Below are 16,268 nucleotides of genomic sequence, written 5' to 3' on the forward strand. Positions count from 1 at the left end.
GTATGAGGCATCAAAGCTCTTGTCCTCAGCTGGAGCCGAGGAGGATTTGGAGCCTGTACCCGGGTTCCCACGACCTCCCTGAACAACTCCTGTGCCAAGCTGGCAGGGATGGCCCCAAGCCGAGCACCGGGTATGGGAGGCAAGAGAAAACGCCACTTTTCGAAGAGCCCTCCTGTCCCTCCTGTGCCCAGCTCTCCCCTCACTCCCCTCAGCTTTGTCCTCCGGACCACCTGAGGACATTCAAGCCTCCGCCTCAGAGGGGGCTCATGCTGACCGATGCAGCTGGGATGGCCAAGCCGGTGCCAGAGGCACATGCAGTTTTGAAGTGCCGGCGTGTCACCTGCCACCAGCACCACAAGGAGTCACCCCGAGTCGGGTGGGAGATGGCCCTCCCTGGGACAGAAGTGCCCAGGACTAAGACCCCTGTGCAGCTCCCTCAGCTCCTTCAGTGCCAAAGATGCAGCAGAGCTCCCCTTCTCAGGGATCATCCCCAAGACCTGCCTAAAGGGTCTCCAGTGGAGCTGGCACTGTCTACTTTCCCCTGCTACCCCCCTGGCGCCGCTGTGCTTGTCACAGCCCTACCTCGGTGGGCATCTCACCGCCCTGCCCGGCGCCCCAGGCTCAGCAGCAATCCCGGCCAGCTGGCCACCCCCTGCGCCTCTGGAACACCCCAGAGGTGGGAGTTGTGTCCGAAAGCAGTTCCCTCATGCGAAAGAGCTAGTTCCTTCCCGGCATGCTCTCCTAAAACCTCACCAACCTTCCTACTAAACTGAACAGGGGGGAGCGGTCGTAAAACGGATCCCGGCCATCACACAGTGGGCACTCCGGAAAGATGTCTTCCTCCAGGTCCTCCGCCTCCTCCTCCTCCTCCTCCTCCTCCTCCTCCTGCCCCTGGTGCTGCTCGTCAGCAGGCTCGGTGATGTCGGAGTCGGGGTTCGAGAAGGTAGGGGAGGGGGTGAGATCAGCCATGCGCTCGCTCATGCATGTGTTGAAAAGAGGAGAGCTGTTGCAGCCAGAGATATCTGAACTAAGGTTAGTACAACAAGATAGAAGACAGGTTAACACCAGCTGTTCCAAACAGAGAGAGCAAGAATAGGAATTTTGCTTTTTTTGGGGGGTGGGCTTTTTTTTAATGAGTTGGGTTTTGGGGCAGGGCTTTTTCCTGCTTAAACCAAAGGACACTGGGAAATAAAGACCTGCCCGTCCGTCCGGTGTGTTTCTAAAGGAAGCTACCAACAGCCATCAGCTATAAAGGGTGGAGAAAAGAGCAACCCAAGGAGCCGGTGCAAATGGTGGGGATTCCCCTCGCTGGCTTTGTGGGCAACGTGGGGACAGAGCAGGCACTGCAGCCTCCACCACTGAAGGGAATCTCTCCACATGCCATGGCATGGGGGGACAACACTGTGGCAGGTGTGGTTGGTTGGGCCATGTGGCTCAGTCCCCTGCTCCCCCTGCCCACCGGGGCAGACCCCTTCTCCAGGGTGGCTCATCCTCGTTGCTGGCATTGCACTCTTCCAGCCAGCAAGTGGGAAGTGCACGGAGACAGGCGGCACATACTGTACAGACGGATGCTCAGACACCAACACATATACATGGACGCGTGACTGTCAGGGCAGAAGTTGCGATGGCACAGGCTCTCAGCCTGCTGGACAGCCATAGCCCCCCGCTTCCCACTGGTGTCAAGCCAAGAGCCCATGCCTCACAGGACTGTGTTAGGGCAGGCAGTGGGAGCATTGCCAGCGGCTCATGGGTCTCTCAGGGTCCCAGCAGTCCATGTGGAGGAAAGCCATCGCAGTAAAGATGGGCCCTGACCAGCACCAGGGGGTCAACACATCCTCCCATGGCACGGCCCCAGGGAGACAAACGCTCTGCACACGGCAGAGCTGGCGGCGCTTCCTCCCACAGGGCTGCCTGCGGGTCCCAGCCGTGCTTAGAAGGAGCCAAAGCGCTCACCTGCCAACCAGCCTGAACCAGGGGAAGCGGTCATAGAAAGGATCTCCACCGGTCACCACATTGTCGCAGTCCTCGATGACACTAGAAGGCACTTCTGCTGCACGGTCATACATTTCACGCATTAAGTCCAGGCGTTGCCTGCAGGCAGAGGGGGACACGATGGACAGCTGGGAGAAACCGGGCTGAGGCTGGCCAAGCCCTCCCTGTCATGGGCACCATCCTCCTACCTCAGCTTCTCCAGGGTCCAATAATGTGTCGCCCCATTCTTCTGGTCCTGCACCTCTACGGCCACGATGGTCCGAGGGAACGGCCGCTTTTCCCGGTCCTTGGCGGCATCAGGAGGCAGGAGGTCAGGGGGGAGAGGCGAGTACAGTGTGTCTGTGAGGAGCACGAACTGGAACTGGACCTGGAGAGGAGCAGAGGGAGACAAGTGAGCTGCCTCAGAGGATGGCAGGTGCCATGCGGTGCCTTTAGTGACCCCTTCCTCAGCATTTCCCTGGCTGCCTGTGCTTGTGGCCTCTGCCGTGGGTGCCACAGCATGCCAGAGAGGAGCCTGAGGCACCCACCTTTTTCTTCAGCTCCACACTGATGGCGTTGGCTTCCTTGAGGAAGATGGCATTGCCCCAGAGCAGGTCACGGAGGGAGGTGAACTGGTACCACTTCCACTTCCTAAAGGCCCAGAGGGCCAGCTCAAACTCCCGCTCCGTCCACTGCACTGTGGGGACATGGAGGGACAGTCACCCCACCGCTGGGAGAACAGGGGCACAGAGGTGCCCAGGGGACATGCAGTCCACTCTTCTTGCTCCCGCAGAAAGCATCAAAACCCTGTGGTGGACCTAGCCCTCACCTTCATCTTCAGGTTCTTCCTCTTCCTCATTTGCCTCAGGGTAATACCGAGAGTCCATCTGCTTCTGCAAAGCCTCCAACTTGCTCTCATAGTCCTGGGGGAAGCAGAGAGAGGGATGATGCAGCCCACAAAGTGTGACCTTCCTCCATGCTGCCATGGTGCTTCTCCCCATCTGACAAGCACCTGGCCTTCTCCCTCCTCTGGGTCGACTTATGGGGACAACCCCAAGAACAACAGGTTTGCCCTTGTTTTGGGGACACACAGAGCCACCCTATCCAAAGATCCACCAGGACTTCAGTCATGCCTGGGAAGCCCAAGGAGGAGCCAGATCCTGGTCACCTACCAGCCTCTGCTGCTCAAGAAGGTAATTCGCCTCCTCCCGCTCCCTCCGGTACTGGTCCTCCAGTTCCTGGAGCCTGGGAGGAACAGGGAAGGAGAGGATGACCAACCTGAAGGTGGATACTCAACTCCCCAACTCTCCATTGCCCCATCCCCTGCACCCTCACCGCTGCTCCATCTCCTGCTTCATGTCGATGCCCTGCTTCTCCAGCAGCTCTCTTTGAGCAAAAGCCCAGTCCACAGGCTCAGCGGGTGTCTCGGCGCATGGGGTCCGCTCCCGCTCCTGCCGAGCCTGCTCGGGGTGGTTAAAGCGGAAGACGTGGCTCTTCCCCATGATGATGCGATTTCCTACAGGGTTACAGGCAGGGTGGAGGAAAAGGACATGGGTTTAATGCAGGACAGCCTACAGGGACCCTGTGGGATGGAGGGAAGTGGGTTAGAGCACCACTGGTGTACCAGCTCCAGGGACCCACCTGAACGCAGGATGCTGGGCTCTGTCACCTTTTTGCCATTCACATAGGTGTCAGCGCCTTCACAGGGCTCCAGGGTCACTATCACTGCAGAGACAGTGGGAGGGGGAGAGGAGGAGTGAAGGTAAGGTGGAAGCAGAGGGATAAATCCTGCACCTCCCACTCTGCTGCTCCTGCAGCCCCAGAAGGCGAGAGCTGCCCCAGTCGGCACCCCAGGTATGGAGTGTGGCACACTGGGGTACCCACCAGCAGCACCCACACCCTGGGCAACCAACAGGGCTCGGCCAACCTCATGTTAATCAGAGCAGTCCCAAGGACTAAAAGCAGCTGAAGACTGAACATGAGAGGAGATCAGAGCCTCCAGCATGCATCTCCAGCCTCCCCAGGCTCATCTCCCAAAACCCTTTCACCCCCAGATCCCATGCGGGGTGGGCTCGGCTCCGCATCTTGGGTGGGGGAGTCATCTATAGTCTGCTCTTCCATCCTGCCCCGACCTCCCCAGCTTGCCTCACCATGGCAGCTTCCACGTGCCTTGCTCAAGCTTCCCTCCCAGCTAGGTGAGGGCCATAGCTCACTCTGGAAGCACAGAGAAGCCACAGCCATGCAGGAGAGCCCCACTAGCCCAAGGAGGGCAGAACTCCCAGCTGGGGGTAGGTCCTGGGGACTGGGGTCCCTGGGGAGGTGGAGCCACTCCGGACAAGGAATACCTTCACCGCCGGTTTTGGTGTCGCTGCGGAAAAGGCAGTGCTCTTCCTTAATGAAGTGCCCACTGAGAACGATGTCCTGTCTCTTCTCTGCATCTTCCCGGCCAACCCTGCCAGGGGGAAACCCAGCTTGATCCTTCCTCAAAGCAGCCCTTCCCTGGGCCTCCCCTCCCCGAATCATCCATCAAGCTGACAGGAGCAGCCCTTGGTGCACAGCAGCACCACCATCCCTAATGAGATTGCCAGGCACATACACTTTTCCCACATGGCTACGACACTTTGGGGATGCCCCAGAACGGTGTCCAGCCTGGAGACAGCTATCACCCTACTGCCCACCGAGGCAAGTCAGGCACTGAGATATGGGCTAGGCTCCCACCACTCCATGGGACCTGGCCCTCACCTTGTTATCCCATCCTTAATGTAGTAGAGAAGACACTCGGACATGAGCGGGTCCTCATTCAGGTTGACCAAGTGTGGCGTCTGGGAGAGACAAACAAGGAGTTACCCTGGTATGGCTCATCTACTGAGGGGTGCTCCCAAGGGAGCTGGGAACCCAGCAACACTTTGGGCTGGCCCCTGCACAGGCTCTCCTGCTCTCCATAGCTCTAGGACAACATGCCTAGGCAGGTACTTTTCAAGGGGACTGCAGAGAATGGGATGAGGATGACCTGCCTCCACATGCCCCCTTGCTTTCCTCCTCAAAGGTCTGAGCCCTGGGCGCCCTTCCCCTGGCTGCCTTTGAAAATTTGTGTTGCAAACAAGCCCAACAGGGAGCTGAACACTTCCTACAAGGAGTCCTTGATATGGCTTAGTGTCTCCTGGGGCTGGACCTTGCTTACCTGTGCTGCATGCCCATGGGCCCTGGCCTCACCATAGCCCCCAGCTCCACCGCCGGCAGTGTAGCTGAGGCAGAGACATGTCCTGTGCAGCAGCCGGTTTAGGGTAAGGGAACTAAAGGTGCCCATTTTCTTCCACTGATGCTACAAGGACAGATGAAGCACCCAAAAGAGCAGTTCCCAAACTAGAGGTTCAATGAAAAGTAGTGGAGACCTGAAGCCACACCTGCAGGCTGAATTTGACTCCCTGGTCCTAACAGTCCCCTCCCATCACTTTCTTTCCCTGGGTCACAAACCACTTTGATCTTGACAGGAACAGGAAGCTTCTCTCCCGGGCACAGAACTCTCTGGCTGCAGCTAGCTTAGTTCACCCCACTGCAAACTGCTGTGGTTGCACCTTCAGGCAACAGGTCAAGTCCCAGGAGTATCAGTAAGTGAAGTTCTGAGTTTCCCAGAAATAAGAATAGAGACCATAAGAAATGTCTTGCCAGCCTGCTAACACCCAGCAAGCAGAAGTTTCCCGCTCACAACAGTGCTACAAGCCCTGACTGATAGGAGAGACTCACTTCAAATAGTGCAGGAGAGCTGGAGGTCAAGGGAAATGCAGGCTCTCCTCCTCCATGGTGGCTGGCAGGAATAAGCTGGCTATAACATTTAACCTCTGGCCTCTCTGGGCAGACATGTAGTCGTGGGCTCTGAGACTCCTTCAGTTTACAGTTTTTCTCCAGATTTGCAAGGCTGGCTAGTAGAAGGCATATGCTCTACCTTCCACTAAGCTCCTTGGAGAGGTAACCACCCCAGTGATGGCACACGGCAGGACAACGAAGTCCTGCCCTGCTTTGCCCTTAACAAAACAGAGTTTTGCACACTATCGACACTAACTTTCCTTGCCAGCCACTGGAGAAGTCAGAAGAGTTTCCACCCACCAGACAGCTGAAGAGCAAGGAGGAACTAAGACCACCACAGCAATACCCCACCTCCAAGACCAACCTGCTTCGGGGAATAAACCCCCACACTTTCTACACAAAGGTCTGGGGTCCTAACAGGCAGCAGCTGAGACAAGAATGAGAAACAAAGACAGAAGTATATAAATTTGTTCCAAGGCATGCAATGGGAAGGTCCCAAAGCCTTCAGCACTGAGTGCCACCACCCCAGCTGGGACACACATATCTACTAAGACATTTGGCCAAGCCAACGAGCATCAGCTCTCAGAGCATCCCTCAGTGCAGCAGGAAAGCCAAGCGAGCATGCCCTGGTCCTACCAGCTTCTGCCTGCACCTTAGGAGCCTGTGCTGCTCTGCAGGTTTTGCAGGCTTGGGACTGTAAACTGGTATCACCACCACAACAGTTACACAGATGAGTAAGGGGGCATAATGTCCTGTAACTGGTGCTTGGCAGGGTTCACTGGTGCACAAACTCTTTGGGGCATGGCTGGTATTTGCTAAGAAAATACTTTCCAGGATACTACAAGTAATGAAGAGTATGGAATATTTCCACACCCACATTTCTCAGTGAGGATTTGCCAATTTCAGTGGCAGCAATTTCAAATACCCCGAAGTATGGATTTTTAAAAGCTGACACTGAAGTCCAACACAGTGATCAAAAGCGAAGCCCCACCTGAATGGGGACAGCATCCAGGCAATGAGGGCTGGATGTTTAGCCATAAGTTTCCACCAATGTTCGTACCCAGCAGGGTCAACACCTACTTCCCCTGTAGGTTTCAGAGCCAGGAAAAGGCCGGTGAAATACTGGGGGCTGGCCAGCAGTGACAGGGTGGGTTGAAAGGGAGCTGTGGGGGTATAAACCAGCCCTTGTTTGCCAGAAAGAAGAAAGTAAGATGATCCTACCTTTTTAGGAGAGAAAACACCCAAGGTGCCTCCGTCCTCTCTCATGGCCACCCCCATTTCAGCCAGCAACGCTTCCCTGAAGAAGCAAGGGAAAGAGCCTGTCAAAGCCCCATGAGCTCCTGAAGCCAGCACTAGACAAGCCCAGGACAGGACCTGAGCCCGTGGGTTTGACCCACAGGTCATAGCCATAGGGCTTGCTTCAGCTCTCTCTGTGCCTCAAGAGGGTTTCTCAGAGCAGACCATGACCATGCAGGCTAACGTGGTAGGCACAAGGGTGCCTGGGGGGCAGCCAGGTTACAGCTGGACAGTCAAGATTGCCTGGCTGCTCCTAGGAGCTGAATTGCTGTAGGCAAAGTGCAGAGGAGTGAAGATGCCTGGGGAACCCCACCCCACCCCACCTCACCCCATCCCATCCCACCCCACCCACCTCTCCATCCGGATTGCTTCTGTTCTTCGCAGCTTCTCCTCCCATGTCTCATTCAGCTCTGCAATGATCTTCTCAGTTTCCTGGCAAGCACAGGGTTAGCAGGGGGTTAGGGCATCCTACAGGCAGCACACCTGCTCGCTCTGCCAAGCTCTGCCGAGCAGACCGCAGCAGGACACTGGTCCTAGTTCCAGCCTGGTTTAAACAAGCCATGACTGCATTTCACCCACAACTTTCCATCATCCCCATCTTTGAAGAGCGAGGCACGAAAACCAGCCTCTCCATCCCCTTGCTGCCAGTCCACTCCTGCACTATGCTGAGCTGGGAGCACCCGTCTCAAGCCAGGAGCACTTGTCCCACAGGGCAAAGGCGGCAGTCACCCTGCAGGGAGGATGGCAGCACCACATGGACCCTGCTGTGCCAAACCCTCTGCCATCAGCAGTCCAGAACACTGGGCACCTCTGGGTCTGTCCACTCTGCAAGAGTGCACCTGGGCATCACTTCCCATAAGCATCACCCCTAATGGGCTTCCAGAAAACACCAAGCCCCCTCCACAAGCCTCAGTGCAAGAGCGTTGAGCTCAGCCCTCCATCCTGCCTCTTACCTTGAGCCTTTCGATTGCCTCTTCACTGCCTGGAGCAAACATGATGCGCTCGTGGAGGCTGGCGACAGAGGCAGCACGGCTGGACAAGGCTGACAAGGAGGAAGAGGGGCTGATCCCGGCGATGGCATTGGTCACTGTGGAGAGATTGTCATGGCGGTGACTCAGCTCAGCCCTTCTAGCATCATTATTGTTCTCAAAGTCGGACACATCTACGGGTGGGGAAGGAGGGACGGGCCAGGGAAAGGCACATGGACAGGAAGAGAAAGAGAAAGAGAAAGATAGAGACAAGAAAAGCTGTTGGGGGGAAAAAAAAAGAGTGGCTGGGTGTGTTGAGAAGAAAGCCAGGAATTACATGGAAAAGGCACAGGCAACTGCACAGCAGCACAAGCAGCAGCAGGGCAAGGGCACACACATCTCTCCCCCAGCCCAGGCAGCCCCCAGGAGCATGGGGCTGTCTTGGGAAGCAGCTGCTGGAACAGCCCTGGAGACCCGGGCTCCTGGGGCTGCTTTTTTGCAACACCACACCCTGCAGCCATCAGGTCTGGGATCAAACATTTTCCCCAAGAGCGTGCCGCTGCCCCTGTCATCCTCCCCCACTGACGCAGCCCAGGTGGTTTTCCCTGCCCAGGTGCCCCAGACTGCTGGATCTGGGGGCAGGGAATGAGAAGGGAAGGGGAGGAGAAGCAGTGGCCCTCCACCCTACAAGGGGGTCAAGGGAAGGGAGCAAAAGGAGCTGTGGGATCCCCTCGCTGGCAGAGCCCAAGCCCCTGGCCCGCTGATGCAGGGCCTTGGTGGGGCAACCAGAGAGAGTGCGAAGTGAAGGCAGGGTGGCAGCATGCCTATTACAGGCAGCGGCACTTGTCCACCAGCACCCCACACATCGGCTGCCACAGGACCCCACGACAAAGGGACCCAGGTATCAGAGATGCTCCTCCAGCCCTGAGAAGTTGCAGGGGCTCAGCACGCTGAGCCGGAGGCAGGCAGGGCACAGGTTAGCAGGTGCAGCGTTAGTCACCCATCTCCATCAGCCCACATCTGGGAAAGCTGAGCCAGGAAGGGACCAGCCAGGTCCCCGTCTCCTCCATGGGCTCACCATAGCCTGGCTGCACTGCCTGGCCCAGGGCACGAGGGGCAATAGTGCTTATCCACAGGCAAAAACCTCCTAGCCATCACCACAAACCCCTCCACTGGGAGAGCACCGTGCCAGTCCACCCAAGCGCCGTGCCAGGCTCCAGTCCCAACGAGCCCCAGCGCCAGCAGAGGAAGCAGCAGCAGCAGCAGCAGCAACAGAAAACATCATGACAGCATGGACCCCCCGTGGGGATCAAGCCCTCTGCACAGCAGTGGGGAGGACACTGGTCCCTCCAAGCGCTATCCTGAGCCCAGGCACTAACCATGACTCCACCACCATCTCCTTTGCCAGCTCCCCAGGGACAGCCAGCCTGTGGGCAAGTGCCTCTCCATCAGCTACAGGAGCCCTTCCCCATGCTGCACAGGTGCCCCTGGGCGCAGCCTACACCTCCCAAAAGCCATGAAGCAACAGAGAGTACCAGTGATGGGGAATACACACATTTGGATCCTCCTGCAGCAGGATGGGCTAAGAGAAAGAGAGAGAGGGCAGGGAGCGGGGGTAAGACAGAGAGAACAGAACAAGAGTGGGTTCATCTCAGCAGGATATCTGACACCACACAGAGAGGCTACGGACAGGCGCAGCCCCAGGAACATCTTCCTGGCACCTCTGCCGGGCACAGGATGCTGAAAACAGGAGGTGGAGGGTGAGAAGGGGAGGTCTGCTGTGTGTAAAGCAGCTCCTCCTGCTTACAGAAGTGGGCTGGGGGTTACGAACACACATGCAGGGGCTCGCTGGAGGTGTCCCGGCCACACTTCAGCAGTGTGATGCTGCCATGGGCTGGCAGAGCAGGATGCAGGGCAGCTGTGGGGATGCAGCCCTGCAGGCAGGGGGGACTCCAGCCTGCCTCTGCCTGGAACCACTGCCAGAGCACACCGGGTGGTACCTACTGTCAATGATGTCCCCGAGGCCCTGGGCATAGAGAAGGTCACGCAGGCGTGCCACCTCGTCTTTCAGCTCCCGGATCAGCTTGTTGTTGGGGTCCTCATTAATGACGGCGTTGCAGCGGATCTGCTTGGCACGGTCCGCGTACCTAGGGAAGGGCAAAGCCCTGAGTACTGGTGGAGGGGTCAAAGCCCCAGCTACTGGGCAAGCAGGAGTGCCACTGAGCCCCTTCAGCAAGTGATGATTTGGAGGATCCCAGCACCGGGACAACCCTTCAGACTCTTGTCTGAGGTTTCAGGGTCTGCTCACAGCACCCCCCCAGCCAGGGATACCACAGAGGTGAGGAGAGCATGTGGCAGTGCTTAGGTTTCAGAGACCCCCCTGCCCTTGCCTGCTGTGGGGGACAGGTGTACTTCTTCCTACCTGAGGGTGCTGAGGGTCTCATCATAGTTGATGTCAGCAGGACTCAGAGCAGCGACCATGGCTGTCCTGGAGTTTCCCCCTGTACCGAGAGATACACCTGTATCAGGGAGATGCTGGTCCCCATGCCAGCCATCACCCTCCACTCGGCAGCCATGCCTGCCACCAAACCCGTACCTCCCACCCACATCCTCACCCAGGTTCTCCCGCAGCAGCCAGGTCAGCACTGAGTCCCGGTAGGGGATGAAATCTGTCTTCTTCTTCTTTTTGTTCTGGGGGACGGAGAGTGGAGGGAAGAGCTGTCAGGCTCCCTGTTCTTTTCAAAGGGAAGGTGACAGCTGGTCCCCAGTCACGGGGACTCAGAGGATGGCTCTGCCCAGCAACTGCAACCTTGGGCAGCTCTGCTTAGCTCCACAAGTCCTGCCTGTGAAATGTCCTGCCTGGACCAAGGATGGTGTTTAACGCCAGGTACTGAAAGCCACCAGGTGAGGAGGGTGAGAAGGATGCTGAGGGCTCTGCCAGCCCCCAGGAGAAGCATGGCTTGGGTCTGGGCAGAGCCTCAACCCCAAACCACTCTGGAACCCACTCCCACCCAACTCTGCTAAAAAACAACCCCCACTTCTGCAGCCTGACCAGGGCACCTACCTTGTTTGGCCCCGAATCCTGCAAAGAAAGCAGAAAGGTTGTTTAAGTGAGCTGCTCCCCTCCTCAGCACGCACCACAGCTGCCCATCCACAGAGAGCGGCAGGCACACCCCATGGAGATGGCAGCCTCACCAGGCCACCTTATCCCAGCCCCAGAGACTGCTTGGGATGGGTCTGCCCATCCCTCAGAGCCAGGATGCTCCATCCCTCAGAGTTGAGCCCATTCCCCTGTGGTGCCACTGCTTGTCTGCACTCTAGCTACCTACCATTTCAGCCAGGGCAGAGATGACTTTCCCCAGTGTGGTCAAGGACTTGTTGATGTTTGCACCTTCCTGGTGGAAAGAGGAAAAACCCGGATGCTCAGGCCCCATTTCATAGTAGCACTGAAGCCCAGTACACCAGGAGGATGAGGAATTCCCAGTATGGGGCGAGCACAGAGCAGCTGGTCTTACTGTGTAACCAGCATCTTCCAGCCAGGACTCATGGACCCCGGTGGAACTGGCACTGGGCGGCTTTCAAACAAAACCCAGTCAAGGATTTTGGCAGCATATTGGGCAAGGAACCAGGCAAGGAAAGATGGGGACAGGGGGGCAGGACGTGGTGTCCCCACTGGCAGAAGGGGACCTCACGCCAGCTCTCACCTTTAGTCTTGTGCCCTTCGCACCAGTGGAGTCGGCTCGCTCACTCCCTGCCAGGTCCACCAAGCTAATCTTGCTGACCTGCAGGCAGAGACGAGGCTGTCAGCCCTGGCAGGCACAGCAAACCAGGCCCCAGTGCACAGCCAAGGATGGATGGAGCAAAGACTTGTTGCAAGGTGACACTGCTCTGAGGGCAGAGGTGGGCTCTGCGGGGTCACCCCAGCCAGGATTTGGCCAGCAGCAGAGCTAACAACCTTGCAGGCAGGGCTGGAGGGCACCAGCTGCCAAATACCCCATTCAGGGGCCGGTACTTCAAGGGACTGTGGGCTTAGTGTGTGCCTGGGACTCATCTCCATCCCGTTTCAACCCTCCATCAGGCCACACCATCTCATCCCAAGTGCTGTTGATAGCACACCAAGCCCTTGATGAGTCCGTGCGGGTACCTCTGAGTCTGCCAGGCTCTGCTCTCACCTTCTCAGTGGTGATGTCCGTCTCAGCATCATGCCGCTTCTGTGTGAAGATAATGTTGAACACAGCATGGGAGCGGCTGCTGGTCTCATTCATGTTGGTGGCAGCCACCGTGCTGTGGGAAAAGGACAGAGAGATATGACACTCTGCAGGGGACACTGGAGTGGCTGGTGATGGGGCCAGGGCTCATTTCAGGACAGGGTACATGATAGGAAGGCAATTCTGGAGGACAGAAGAGGACTCTGGAAGAAGATGTGCAGAAGTCCAGTTTTTTTCCTGCTGGCTCCAGGGCATTTTGAGAGCAGAAAGGAAGTAACATGAAAATAAGTGGTGGGTACTCAACGCTCGGATAGGAGGGGACTTCCACCTCCACACCAGCCAGACTGCCAAAGCAAGGAAGTTAATAAGCAGGACCTTCTGGACACATCTGCAAACTCTACGAATCCTGGCCATGTCCTGCTTCCCCAACTCACCGGGCCTTGTTCCCAGAGTCCATGAGGTCCTGGATGTCATTGTAAGAGGTCACAGCCAGCTTGGAAAGGTCCTCAACATACGGGCCCATAAGGGGATGCTCCCTCACCCGCAGGTTCCCCTTGTTCTTGGGGTTCAGGAGGTCCCTCACGCGCTCACAGTATATCTCCATGTAGCTCACCTACAGCAGAGGGCACAGGCAGGGCTAGTGGCCAGCAGGACATGGATGCTCAGCACACAGACAGAATCAGGCCACACCCACCCACATCACACGCAGGAATGGGACCCCCCAAAGAGGGGTCTGCACACCAGCATGGCTTGCAGAGATGGGTGGGAGGCTGGAACCGGACTAGGCAAGCAATAGGGTGCCTACCTCCACAGAGTAGGACATGTTGTCGTTTGTCGTGTCATTGATGCGGGAGAAGAGGTCTTCGCACAGCTGCGGAGAGAAGAGCCAGGCTGCTCAGCCCTCCATCAGAAGAATACTTCTGCCTGGGGTGCCCAAGCCACAGGGATTTCTACCTTCTCACCCCAAAAAACAGAGCTTCTGTGTGCTAGGACAGTTCCTGGGGAGCTGGCAGAACCATCCCTACTGATATGGTGGGCTCAGCATCCCCAGAACCCCCATGGCACTCTGCTGGAACATCTTGCGGCAGCTCAGCAAGCACAGCCGCCAGCAGCTCAGCACTTGGACTGCTGCTGCTCACAAACACCAGCCTCACGTGGCCAAACCGTAATTCATACGGCCTCAGAGGAGTCTGGTGTGACACTCACTGTCCCCCAACCCTCTGGAAGAGCCACCCTGGCTCACTGCCACGGCAGGACTGCAGTGGACCTTGCCAAAGCCTGGCCCAACTCCTGCCCTGCTCCCCTCTTCACTTCCTTTGGGCACCCTGCTGGGACCAGGGTAACAGGCAGCTTTTCACCAAGCAGTACCTGTGGGATGATTCCTTGCTGGTCTTTCTCCTGCTTCCCCATCATGGTGTAGGACTTTCCAGCACCTGTCTGCCCATAGGCGAAGATGCAGACGTTATAGCCTTCAAAGGCGTGCTGCAACATCTCCTCACCAATGTCACGGTACACTTGCTTCTGAGATGCATAGTTGATGTCTGCGGGCTGCAGAGAGGAGGGGGGCAAGAAGAAATTTGGCAAGGGGCTCCTCCTGCCTCTCCCCAACCTAGCCCAGTGCTTCAGGCAGTCTCAGGCCTCCCACTGCTTACCGTGGTGTGGGACCAGTAGGAATAGTCAAAGCTGAAGCTTTTTGGTGTCTCTTTGGGCTGCTTCGGGTTCAGGATAGCTAGGGGCAAACAGAGGGGAACATGAAGCCACCCAGCCACCCATGGTACCCCTGCCACCCGGATCCTGCTCACAAGGGAAGAGTGATGGGGTTCAGTCTGAAATGGTCCTGGAAAGTGGGACTGGGACCCTCCAGCTGTGCAGGTGGGACCAGAGCCCCCAGACCCCAACAGTCCCAGCAGAAGATGTGGGTGCCGTGGTTGGCAGAGCCTGCACCAGCCCGGCGAGCAGGGCAGAGCCCTGCCCAAACACCCTGCTGGGCACAGTGTAGGGGAGATGGCTCCTTCCCTCGGGCTCCTTCCTGCTTCAGCATCTGCCCACAGCGCGTGGCACTAGGACCAGCATAGGAGGACCATACTCTTCCTTCATCCCACAGCTGGAGGGGCCGTGCGCAAAGCCACACACATTGGTGCTGTGGGGCAGGAGCAGCCACAGGCCCATCGAGGCTCCCCCCGGCCCCTCTGGCTCCTGCCACCCCTCCCCTGTGCTTTCTTTTAGGTACCCAGCCCCAACAGGCTGGTTAATGCCAGCGGAAACAAGAGCCTGCTTTTTCCCATCCCCTGATGAAAAGGACGTTGCCATGGAAACTGGAGACTGCATCACTTCTCTTCCTCACTCACTGCTTTCCCACCCCACCCCCTGCAAAGCGTTTATGATGGGTTTTTTTCTGAAACAACAGATGTGTCAGAGGAAACCCAAACCAGCAGGGTAGTCATGAGATCCAGCCATCAGTCACATTAGGCGACATTGAAATGACCTTGCAGGCCAGCACAGCACAGCTCCTGTGCCCACAGCCCACAGCCGCTCCCTGCCACTGCCAGGGACAAGGAGGCCACACACCACTGAGGCTGATGGAGCTCACTCCACCACAGCCCCAACCTGCCCTGCCCCAGGGCTGCTGCTTGGCCAGCGCTCATGCCCGTTTGGGATTCAAGCTGGGACCTTCCCCAGCACCTCAGGCATGGCACAGTCTGCTCCCCGCAGGCTCAGATGCCCTGGTGAATGGTGTTACGGATACGGATGCTTTCTGCTCCGAATTCCTCCCCTATTGCCACAACGGATTCTCCCCCAGGAGAGATCCACCACTTCGGGCCTGAGACCGGTTCATTCCTGCCAGCAAAGGCAGCAAGGTGGGCAGGTGGAAGGTGGGAAGCTGGGTCAGGACCCAGTCTCGACCATGAAACCACAGTACAGTGCTGCTCGGATGCCCCTCACTGTGGGCAGGAGCCAAGCTCCAGCACCAAAGAGGGGCTGGGTGCTGGCTCCTTGCCTGCCTGCCCACTGTAGGCAGCGTGACTCAGATGCTCTGGATGCCTCCTGAATCCCAGGCAGACTAATTACCAGGAGAAAGGGCTGGGAAGTGACATCTCCATAGCAACTGCAAAAAGGGACTTGGAGGTCCCCACTGAGATCCAGACCAAAACAGCACCAAGCCTTCTCGTGAGTGTGGGCAGCCACAGGGGCTGCCCATCCCTGCCGGTGCCTGGTCGGTGTGTTGAGGGCATGTGAGTGGCTGTTGTAAAGCAAAGCAGGTGTGGAGGCCATGCAAGAAGCTAGGTGGAACACGTCCAATGGCTCCTGGGGTTCATCTGGCAGCTCTGCCATGCCACCTGGCTCCCCAAAGCTTGTGTCCAGTCCGTCTCCGCCCTGCAGAGGTGATCCTTGCTAGAGTGAACAGGAGCATTACCCCCAAAAAAATGAGTCCAGCATGGGCAAAAGCAGGAGTGGGCAGGATGGTGCTGCACAAGGCGGCTGTTCTGCATCCCAGTGCCAGCCCATGCTGGGCACGGGGCGGAGAAGCAGCCAGGGATGGCACCAAGCAGCTCTGGGCATCCCAGCTGCAGCTGCCCAGCTGCCGAGCTGCCCAGCAGGCCAGAGACTGGGACATGGGGGAGAAGGGAGCAAACTAAGAGCAGCAAGTCTCTCATCCTGAGCTGAAACACACTCCCCAAGCCCCTTTTATTCCCATTTATTTACCCCCATGTGGCTGGATGCTCTTGACTTTTTTTTTCCTCTCCTGTGATCAGGCACCCCAGGGCTTTTGCAAAGCTGCTGCAAAAGATTCAAAAGATTCATGCTTTGCCAAAGGGGATTAAAAAAGGGGGGGGGGGGGGGGGGGGGGAAAGGCAGAAATACAGACAAGAGGGGGAGGAGGAAAACGTCTGGAGATGACTCCTGTCTTCACCCTGAAGAGCCAGCAGCATGGCAGAGTGCAGCAAGCAGGCAACCAAGCACTGAGCAGGATAAAACCCAGGACCCACAGGAGAGAATCGCTGTATTTTGAAGCTCAGGG

General features: G+C 57.5%; 1 protein-coding gene across 27 annotated transcripts in view; it reads right to left on the bottom strand.

Moving 5' to 3' along the window:
• The window catches only part of KIF1A (kinesin family member 1A), a 42,427-nt gene that overhangs the window by 17,758 nt on the left and 8,401 nt on the right, over window positions 1-16,268 (bottom strand). For 5 of the 27 annotated variants that reach the window (XM_055817616.1, XM_055817621.1, XM_055817615.1 and 2 more), the window contains exons 3-27: window positions 13,900-13,976; window positions 13,616-13,795; window positions 13,053-13,118; window positions 12,682-12,860; window positions 12,212-12,323; window positions 11,744-11,821; window positions 11,369-11,434; window positions 11,104-11,121; window positions 10,655-10,730; window positions 10,462-10,540; window positions 10,044-10,186; window positions 9,595-9,621; window positions 8,025-8,233; window positions 7,424-7,503; window positions 6,997-7,072; window positions 4,714-4,793; window positions 4,317-4,423; window positions 3,613-3,696; window positions 3,307-3,487; window positions 3,144-3,216; window positions 2,801-2,894; window positions 2,520-2,668; window positions 2,181-2,359; window positions 1,954-2,091; window positions 758-1,027 (exon numbers count right to left, since the gene is read on the bottom strand). In XM_055817616.1, coding sequence (XP_055673591.1) covers window positions 758-1,027; window positions 1,954-2,091; window positions 2,181-2,359; window positions 2,520-2,668; window positions 2,801-2,894; window positions 3,144-3,216; window positions 3,307-3,487; window positions 3,613-3,696; window positions 4,317-4,423; window positions 4,714-4,793; window positions 6,997-7,072; window positions 7,424-7,503; window positions 8,025-8,233; window positions 9,595-9,621; window positions 10,044-10,186; window positions 10,462-10,540; window positions 10,655-10,730; window positions 11,104-11,121; window positions 11,369-11,434; window positions 11,744-11,821; window positions 12,212-12,323; window positions 12,682-12,860; window positions 13,053-13,118; window positions 13,616-13,795; window positions 13,900-13,976 — 2,821 coding nt within the window. The remainder of the gene's footprint in view (window positions 1-757; window positions 1,028-1,953; window positions 2,092-2,180; window positions 2,360-2,519; window positions 2,669-2,800; window positions 2,895-3,143; window positions 3,217-3,306; window positions 3,488-3,612; window positions 3,697-4,316; window positions 4,424-4,713; window positions 4,794-6,996; window positions 7,073-7,423; window positions 7,504-8,024; window positions 8,234-9,594; window positions 9,622-10,043; window positions 10,187-10,461; window positions 10,541-10,654; window positions 10,731-11,103; window positions 11,122-11,368; window positions 11,435-11,743; window positions 11,822-12,211; window positions 12,324-12,681; window positions 12,861-13,052; window positions 13,119-13,615; window positions 13,796-13,899; window positions 13,977-16,268) is intronic. The other 22 variants (XM_055817634.1, XM_055817631.1, XM_055817630.1 and 19 more) reach the window with 9 other exon arrangements.

Source organism: Falco peregrinus, chromosome 12 (assembly GCF_023634155.1).
Source record: "Falco peregrinus isolate bFalPer1 chromosome 12, bFalPer1.pri, whole genome shotgun sequence".
Lineage (NCBI taxonomy): Eukaryota > Metazoa > Chordata > Aves > Falconiformes > Falconidae > Falco > Falco peregrinus.